Below are 10,040 nucleotides of genomic sequence, written 5' to 3' on the forward strand. Positions count from 1 at the left end.
AATTTGAACAATTCTGAGAAACCACAATGTCAGTTATGTGGAAAATTTGGTCATATGGCTCAGGCCTGCTATCACAGGTTTGACATCTCCTATCAGAGTCCTCAGAGCAGTGGCACCTCTTCTCTGGTAACTGGTAATCAAACTCAAACACTTCCTGCTATGGTAGCCTCTTCTAATACTGTTGCAGATGAATCTTGGTACCTTGACTCTGGCGCAAGTCATCATCTTACTCAAAATGGAGACAATCTCACTGATTCTTCACCTTACAATGGAAAAGATAAAATCACAAGTGGGAATGGATCTACATACGATGAAGGTGCTTGCTCGAGGCAGACTTGAAGATGGTCTTTACAAATTCCCAGTATTGAAGAACAAGAAATTAGCTTATGTTGGTGATCATAAGTTTTCGGCTTTTCAGTCTTATAAATTTCGTCCTATTGATAATAAATTGGTGCTGTGGCATCACAGACTAGGCCACGTTACTACTGAGATTGTAACCAAAGTCCTCCAAAGGTGTAACATTTCTTGTGCAAAGAATAAATCTACTGTTTGTTCTTCCTGTCAGCTTGCTAAAAGTCATAGGTTACCCACTCATCTCTCAAGCTCTCGTGCATCCAAACCACTGGAACTTATTCACACTGACATTTGGGGACCTGCTTCTATCAAGGCCACTTCTGGTGCCAGATATTTCATCTTATTTTTAGATGATTACTCCCGCTACACTTGGTTCTATCCTTTGCATACAAAGGACCAAGCCTTGCCTGTCTTCAAGCAGTTCAAACTGCAAGTTGAGAATCAATTTGAGACTAGGATCAAATGCATACAGTCTGATAATGGTGGAGAGTTCAGGTGTTTTATGACTTTTTTACACCAGTCTGGCATCCTTCATCGCTTTTCCTGTCCCTACACCTCAGCACAGAATGGCAGAGTTGAAAGAAAGCATCGGCATGTTGTTGAGACTGGGTTAGCACTGTTGGCTCATGCTTCATTACCAATGCCATTTTGGCAATATGCTTTCCAGACAGCTGCATTTCTTATCAACCGAATGCCTAGCCAGGTACTCAATCATGCCTCCCCATACTTCACTCTTTTTCACAAAGAACCTGACTATAGATTTCTTAAAGTATTTGGTTGTTTGTGTTATCCCTTCATTCGTCCTTACAATAGTCACAAGTTGCAGTATAGATCTGTCCAGTGCACTTTTCTTGGCTACAGTTTCCATCATAAAGGTTACTTATGCCTTGATTCTGCCACTGGACGTGTCTACACTTCTTCTCATGTTGTGTTTGATGAACACAAATTCCCTCTTGCTACAAATTCCCCTTCCACAAATGTCATCTCAAATGAGGTGTTTCCTCCATCAATCATCACTCCTTCAACACCTTCTCCTACTTGTTCTTCTAACCATTCTGTAACCCCATCATCCTCTTTGCCAGATCATAGTCCCAGCTCATATTCTCCAAACAGTTCTGAGCTCACTCCTGATTCTAATAGTCTCCCTAAGTTGTGTCCTCCCACTCCTCCTCCATCTTCTTCCCCAGTTCCACGCATGACAACCAGGTTAATGCGTGGTATCACAAAGAAAAAGCCCATTTTTGATCTCTCTGCTGTAAAAATCTCAGAACCATCCACTCTCAAACAAGCTCTCACTGATCCATACTGGATTCAAGCTATGGATCAAGAGATAGCTGCCTTACATCGCAATCAAACTTGGGATCTTGTTCAACAACCTTCAGATGCTAATATCATAGGCTGTAAATAGGTATACAAACTCAAACACAAGTCTGATGGAAGCATAGACAGGTATAAAGCCAGACTTGTTGCTAAAGGATATAATCAAACTTATGGTCTTGATTATTTTGAAACCTTTAGCCTTGTTGTTAAAGCTGCCACTATTAGAACCATTCTAACCATTGCTCTTAGTCTTAAGTGGGAACTGCGTCAACTTGATGTGCACAATGCATTCCTCAATGGTGATCTTCAAGAACAGGTCTATATGCTTCAGCCTCCTGGCTATATGGACACTTCCTTTCCTGACAAAGTATGTAGGTTGAACAAGGCTATATATGGTTTGAAACAAGCCCCACGGGCATGGTTTCAACGTCTGAGTTCTGCTCTTCTACAATGGGGCTTCAGCAGTTCCAAAACTGATAGTTCCATGTTTGTTCACTTTGGAAAATCCTCAACTCTCACTGTTCTTATCTACGTTGATGATATTATCCTCACTGGCAGTTCATCCACACAGATCTCGTCCCTCATTGATAAACTTCATTCAGTCTTTGCCTTGAGAGATTTAGGCAAGCTCTCCTACTTTCTTGGTATTGAGGTTACTTATCATGATGGCTCGATGACTCTCAGTCAGAGCAAATATGTTTCTGATCTCCTCCATTGAACCTCCATGTTTGATACCAAACCAGCACAGACGCCTGGTGCTGTTGGGCAGAACTTATCCTAGTTTGATGGTGATCCTCTATCAGACGTTACGCACTATCGCAGTGTTATAGGTGCTCTTCAGTATCTTACAATGACCAGACCTGACATTGCCTTTGCTGTCAACAAGGCGTGTCAATTCATGCAGCAACCTACTTCTGCTCACTGGCTTTCTGTTAAACGAATTCTTCGTTATCTTAAAGGCACCATGCATGATGGTCTCGTATTGAGTCCTTCCAGTCATCTGACTTTGGAAGGTTTTAGCGATGCCGATTGGGGTGGACAACCTGATGATAGACGTAGTACCAGTGGCTATCTGGTTTATCTAGGAGGCAATCTTGTCTCATGGTCCTCATCCAAGCAAAAGGTGGTCTCACGTAGCAGTGCAGAGTTAGAATATCGTGGTCTTGCCTTTGCTACAGCTGAAATGATTTGGTTGCAAGCTCTACTACAAGAACTCTGTGTCTCTCTCCCTGCAATTCCTCTTCTTTGGTATGATAATATCAGTGCTTATCATATGGCCAAGAATCCTGTGTTCCATGCCAGGACCAAACACATCGAAATCGATCTTCATTTCATCCGTGATCAAGTCACCCGAGGCAAGCTTCAGCTGCAGTTCATTCCTACTGCAGAGCAACCAGCTGATCTGCTCACCAAGAATCTCACAAGTTCAAAGTTCTTGTCTCTTAAATCTCAGCTTTGTATCATTCCCAGACCTTTTCACTTGAGGGGGGATGATAAGCCAGCTATCACTGGCATCACGTAACAACCTGCAATCTGTTATAACTGAATGAACAGTTATAACAGACATTCAGTTACACCAGTTGTCACTAGTAACTGCTATTCAGTTACACCAAGCTGTCAACACCATCACGTAATATATGTGTATATATATAGGATCAGTCGTGTAATCAGTAATTAATAAGAAAGAAAGAGAAGCTGCACTTTTGCATTTGCTATCTCAGTTCATCTTCCTTCAATATCGGTTTATGAATCTGAGATAGTCAGTGATAGATGCAGTCTAGCTTCCATGAACACAGAACTTAGAAAGGTAATAGAAGGAAATGTAACATCAATGCAAAGGAGAATCAAAGCATACTTGGAGCAAATGATGTTGAAAGGGCCAAAGAATCTCATGATAACAGATTCAATAAGCCAATCTTATTTGGAAAAACCAGTTTGAGGAAAGGAGATTCGGGTCTCGCAGGGATGAAGTTGAAACATAACAATATCGTTTCAAACATCACTTCCTTCATTCCACTTGTGCATCAAAAACAAGCAGCGGCTGTTGTTACAGGTAAAATCTAATTCTTCTTCTCTTTTGTCCTACCTGTTCCCCATCTCTTTGTTTAGATCTCCATCTCAACCTATTCTGTCTCAAATATTTGTAGGAAAAAAAAAAAAAAAAAAAAAACAGAATGAAGTTTCACTCTCAAACTTGGTGCAGGGATCAATTGTTTGGATCCATCTTCTGTATTCTGTTCTCTTAATAATGAAACCTTTTTACTGCATCTACAGGCCCTTGTTAAGAATGGCAAACCGAAAACCATCTAAAACTACTGCCCCTTATTTTATCCTTCATGGCTGCCATTAATTCTATCTCCAAGTACATATCTAATCCTTTGTTGTGTTTTTGAAGTTCATTCTTTGCATCCACTTAAACAAAAATGTATCTTTTTACATATAACATGCTCATCTTAGTCACTTCATAGACTTGCTACATCACAGCAGAGCACTTGTTATCAACGATATAGACTGGACCTAATTGCATGGAGCTTATCTTCAGTCCAACACGGATTTAGCAGTCATATCACTTAGTGAGACTTCCTGATTTCAACTTGACTTTTAATGCTCTCATATCCACTCCTGTATGATGGAACTTCGGTGCCAAAAGTTGGGTTATTGAACTCCTGTTTGAAATCAGCAGTAACGGAACTAGAGTGATGTGCTAAACCAGAGGTCATTTATCAGCAGAAGCCATCCGAAAAGCAAGAAAACAAAATCGGTCTATAATGAGATTTAAATTGCGTAATTCTTGACTTCAGCTGTGAGTCTTTGGTCACAGGAATCAAATTTATGAAAGATAAACTTTGGTGTTTAGTGTAAATGTATTTAACAATTTGTTTTTAATAATCATGAAAAACTGAAAGTAACTGGTTGCTGATCTTCTGTGATGAAGACTTGTACTCGGAGTGCAAGGGTAGGCGAGTGTTCTTAGCATTTAAGTAGCTTGAAATCTTAGGTTTGCCACCATGTAAATACTTTTATCATGTCTCAATTAGATCTTTTGCAAAGCGAGCACGCATAAACAAACTATCCCGTTGTGTTGTTGCACCTCTGGTTGTCCGGTGAGCGGCCAAAGTGAACGAAGCTTCACCGACATGAAGTTACAAAAAAGTGTTCTTTAGTGTGGAGGAAGAAATTGTCTAACCAAGGATTTAGAGGAGTCTTATTTGTTCGACGTCCTGATGCTCACCTGGCTGCTGCCATTTTCCAGCTGCAGGAGAAGCTGGTTGAGTGATAAAACCAGCGCGCATGATGAGTAGAAGAACTTCAGCAAAGCTTATTCTAATGGAAAATCTCTAGTCACTTTAGATCAGATAATCATGGATTTCTGAGTAGCATCTCAAAAGCCGATATGCAGTAATCGATCTTTTCATGGGCTTAGCTGCAAACCATTTGTTAGCATTCACCTCCAGGATTCCCAGGTCTTCGGGTGGGTGACCGACATGCATTGTTCCATTTTGGTTAGTTATTATTCCACTTACTTTAGTGATTAGACTAGGTCATTTGTTTGCTGGAAATCATTGTTTTTTTTTGAAAAATAAATTCTGGAAAAATGAATTTAAAAAAAAATAAATTTTGAGAAAATATTTTTTGATATTTAGTAGTGTAATTAATAATAAGTTGAAAATACTTTCCAGTATTTGGTTATGTCATGAAAAATAAGCTGGAAAATAAATTATTAATATTTTATTTTTCTCAAGTTTATTAAAATAATGAGGAACAAATCTTACAAATTAAAAAAGTTGAATGAGAATGAAATTGAAAAAAATATAATTTCATAAATTATCTCATATAAAATAAATAATAATTAAAATAATAGAGATCAAATCTAAAAAATTAAAAAAAAAATGAAAGATGAAGAAATTAAAATAATAACAATCAACATTTTATAAATTACAATCAAAAGAATGAGGATCAAATTTGATAAATAAAAAATTTCAATAAAAAAATAACAAGGAAAGAGCAAATAACAATTATAAAAATAAGGATTAAAATTAATATAAAAATAAAATTTTAAGAGATAAAATTGAAAAATAAATATTCAAAACAAAATATATATATATATATATATATATATATATATATATATATATATATATATAGCAATTAAAAGTTTGAGGATCAAATTTGATATAATTAGCAAATAATGATAATTCTAAATTTTTCACAACTTCCGGAAAGTGTTTTCCGCCTAAATTTTTCAGGAAAACATTTTCCTGAAAACCAAGCCAAATTTTTCTCTTACTGAAAAGTTTTTTCCGTTAACCAACTTTTCTAATGGTAAACAAACATAATAAAGTTTGGATTCCGGAAACCACTTTCCGGTAAACAAACACAGCTAAAAAAAAAAATTATTTTCCTGAAAACCAAGTTAAATTTTTCATTGACTGAATAATATTTTCTGTTGATCAATTTGTTTAATAATAAATAAATATAAAAAAGTTTAAAAGATAATTTTTTATAAATTACTTTTCAATAAATAAATATGGGTTAGAATTAAAAGTGACATAGATGTCGTCGACAAGATTTTGATCCATGCAACGGCTAACTGACGTGTAAGAAAAACCATTTCCCATTTGAATTACTTGGACCCACGCTCACATGGCCTCCTGTCATTATTGAATTCTCCAAATCCACATTGCGGCTTTGCATGTGACTCGCCTTCCAAAGCAATTCCATACTGATGATGCACTCACTCTCACTACTCTCTATGTTGCCGTTTAGATTCCAAATGCCTTTAAAACTTTACGATTCCAGGTGTTGAAATCCATGACTCCAGACAAGAACACTAAATATTCCATCATCGCCATACCCAGCTCCTTCGCACTAGCAGCACCCATGAATATGATTAACAAAAGCTGCAACCTGTGGCCAGTACTTATCCAGTTATCCAGTCGCATAGTGGCTGGCAGCAAGGGTTGCAATGACCACTTGGTTTGCTTTCTACTTCACAGTCGCGCTTTGACTAGTAGTACTGTGTATGAATGCACAAATGAAAATCATCAGCATCTTTAAAACGGTCTGTTGTCAAAAAGTCCACAAACTGATCCCAGAAGTGAGACCCACATCTGATCTCATTGTCATTTTGACCCCCATACAAATTATTCTTTCTTCCAACTACCCACGCTCCCATGTCTTTCAACCGCTTAATCCCCCCATCTTCCCTCGGCAAATCCTATAACTCGTCTTCAAGAAATCATAAACAACAAGTCTACCGTTTAAGAGAAACAAATTTCTCCTTTTCCATCTTGAACTCGCTCTTAAAGCTTTAGTAAGAGAGACAAAACCCTATCAAGATTCAGTGAGTATGAGTCCAAGAAAGATACAATTTTGCATCTTTCTCTTCATTCTCTTCAACTTGAAAGTTTCCCCTTTTGTGTTAGCAAGCAGTAGCAATGTAAGTTTTGAGTTCCCTTCTTTCAGTCTCCGGAATCTCACTCTCCTTGGTGACTCTTATCTCCGGAATGGTGTCATTGGCCTCACCCGTGATGTCACGGTGCCTTCTTCAAGTTCAGGCACTGTAATCTACAACAACCCTGTTCCCTTTTTTGATCAAGAATCCAATACCACAGCTTCTTTCTCAACAAGGTTCAGTTTTTCTATCCTTGGTGTCAATGAAAACTCTTATGGTGATGGTTTGTCTTTTTTTCTCTCACAAGATAACCAAACTCTTGGTAGCCCTGGAGAGTACTTGGGTCTCGTTAATTCTTCTCAGTTGACCAAGAACAAGTTTGTAGCAATTGAGTTTGACACCAGACTTGATGCCCATTTCAATGATCCAAACGACCACCATGTTGGTTTAGACATTGATAGCCTTAATTCAATCAAGACTGCTGATCCAATCTTGCAAGATATTGATTTGAAGAGTGGAGATTTGATCACAGCTTGGATTGATTACAAGAATGATTTGAGGGTCTTGGAAGTCTATATGAGTTATTCAAGTTTGAAACCAGGAAATCCCATACTAACTGTAGACATCGATCTCTCAGAGTATCTTAAAAGGGATATGTATGTTGGGTTTTCAGGTTCTACAGAAGGAAGCACTGAGCTTCACTTGGTTGCAAATTGGAGCTTTAGAACCTCTGGGTTCCTTCCTGTGAATCCAAATTCAAATCGTCACAATGTATCTGATAGTTCAGTGACTGTAACAACACCAGTTATTCCTATATCAAATGCTGCGAATAAACGTCACAAGAGACTTGGCTTGGGTCTTGGGATTGCGGGTCCGGCTTTCTTTTGTGCGTTCCTAGTGGCTTTTGGTTATTTTTCTGTCAGGAAGTGGCAGAAGATCAAAAGAGTTAAGAGCCTGAAAGCAGAGCTAGTGACAGGGCCAAAGGAATTCAGTTACAAAGAGTTGAAGTTAGCCACGAGAGGGTTTCATTCAAGCAGAATAATAGGTAGAGGTGCATTTGGCAATGTCTACAAGGCCCTCTTCAACTCCTCGGGTACCCTTGCTGCGGTGAAAAGATCGAAGCATTCCCAGGAAGGTAAAACTGAATTCCTCGCTGAGTTGTCAATTATAGCATGCCTGAGGCACAAGAATTTGATTCCACTACTAGGTTGGTGCGTTGAGAAGGGTGAAGTGCTGCTTGTATATGAATTTATGCCATATGGGAGCCTTGATAGGATGCTATATGAAGAAGGTTCTGAGCTAGGAATATTTTTAAACTGGGCTCATAGGCAAAAGATTGCAGTTGGCTTGGCCTCTTCGTTGACATACTTGCATCACGAATGCGAGCAGCAAGTCATTCACAGAGATATAAAGACTAGTAACATAATGCTGGATGGAAACTTAAATGCAAGGCTGGGTGATTTTGGATTGGCAAGGCTAATGGAGCACGACAAGAGTCCTGCATCGACGCTTACTGCTGGGACAATGGGATACTTAGCTCCTGAGTATCTTCATTATGGGAAAGCAACGGAAAAAACTGATGTTTTTAGTTATGGAGTGGTGATACTTGAACTGGTTTGCGGCAAGAGGCCCATTGAGAGAGAACCAGTCAGCCAAAAAATGGTGAATTTAGTTGACTGGGTATGGGGACTGTATGGCGAGGGAAATATAATCGAAGCAGCTGATCCTAGGTTGAGTGGGGAGTTTGAGGAAGAAATGAGGAAGCTATTACTTGTGGGTTTGAGTTGTGCTAATCCGGACAGCTCGGGGAGGCCTACGATGAGAAGAGTCCTTCAAATCCTCAATGGCGAGGCCGAGCCTATTGCTGTGGCGAGGAAGAAGCCGAGCCTCACATTCTCTTGCGGCGTTGCACTGACGCTTGAGGACATTTTTTCTAACTGTGATTAGTGTCATATCATGTTGCATATCATGTTGCTGACTCAAATTTTATTGATTGTTTTGATTCTTTGAATTCTTTTTGTTAAATTTGTTAGTGTTCATATTCAGCGATTAGAAAGTTTAGCTACGAGATTTTAGGCCATAGTTCAAAACTATTGTATTGAACTGTGTGGTCTCTGCCACGTCCTGGGCATGTTATAGGACAATTTCTTGCAACACTTTGAATGTGTATCTGATCTCCACAGTAATCAAACAAGTAATGTTTCGGCACTGGATTTTTTCCTCTTCTGAGTTATCTTCTAATTTTGGTGATGGTGTTCCATCGCACATCCCCACATGTTTCATTTCAAAATACATCTACTTAAGAATTGTTTGCATGGAAACTTTGTGAACGTTTAAGGAGGCAGATGACGATTATGATCGCCACACTGACCTGAACAGTGTGGGAAAGGGTTAAAATCAGCACCTTCCCTTACCAACAAAAGCTATCAATTGTCTTCCCTGCCTAAAGATTCATTTAAATCTTAAAAAAAAATATACTTTCCTTTGTTAATTGTTATAATTTCTAGGCTGCAACCAGATCCTTTGAGAGAACTTTTTTTTTTTTTTTGGAGCTGGATGAGATTATAGCAAGCGGGACAAAAACATGTTACCGAGCAAGATTACCTGGACCAATCTGCTTCTAAATAGCTGATCCCTCTGGACTTCGTAATGGAACTTTTTATGTGTCCTGAGGTCTCATGACTAGAAACTTAATCCCCCCCCCCTTTTTTTTTTCTTGCAAAATATTTTACAAGATATCCATCATGCTTCCATTGAAATATAGGACATCTAAACACAAAGGAAAAGAGAAACTCCTGTTTTATGATGTGATCGAAGCAGATGCAGAGTTTAAGCGTGAGGCTGTGAGCAACAGATGGGAGGCAGATGCAGAGTTTAAGTGTGAGGCTGTGAGCAACAGATGGGAGTCTTTGGGGACCATCTTTTGACCTTAAAGGGAAATGGCTGTGCACATTTCATACCACAGTCAACA

The 10,040-nt window shown here is 38.7% G+C and overlaps 1 protein-coding gene across 1 annotated transcript; it reads left to right on the plus strand.

Moving 5' to 3' along the window:
* The first annotated feature begins 6,684 nt into the window (after positions 1-6,684).
* On the plus strand, positions 6,685-9,277 carry LOC118035389 (probable L-type lectin-domain containing receptor kinase S.7). The gene has a single exon (XM_035040933.2). It carries the CDS (start codon positions 7,025-7,027, stop codon positions 9,014-9,016), a length of 1,992 nt encoding a protein of 663 aa, XP_034896824.1. The 5' UTR covers positions 6,685-7,024; the 3' UTR covers positions 9,017-9,277.
* Positions 9,278-10,040: the final 763 nt, after the last annotated feature.

The sequence above is a fragment of the Populus alba genome, chromosome 11, assembly GCF_005239225.2.
Source record: "Populus alba chromosome 11, ASM523922v2, whole genome shotgun sequence".
Taxonomy (NCBI): Eukaryota; Viridiplantae; Streptophyta; class Magnoliopsida; order Malpighiales; family Salicaceae; genus Populus; species Populus alba.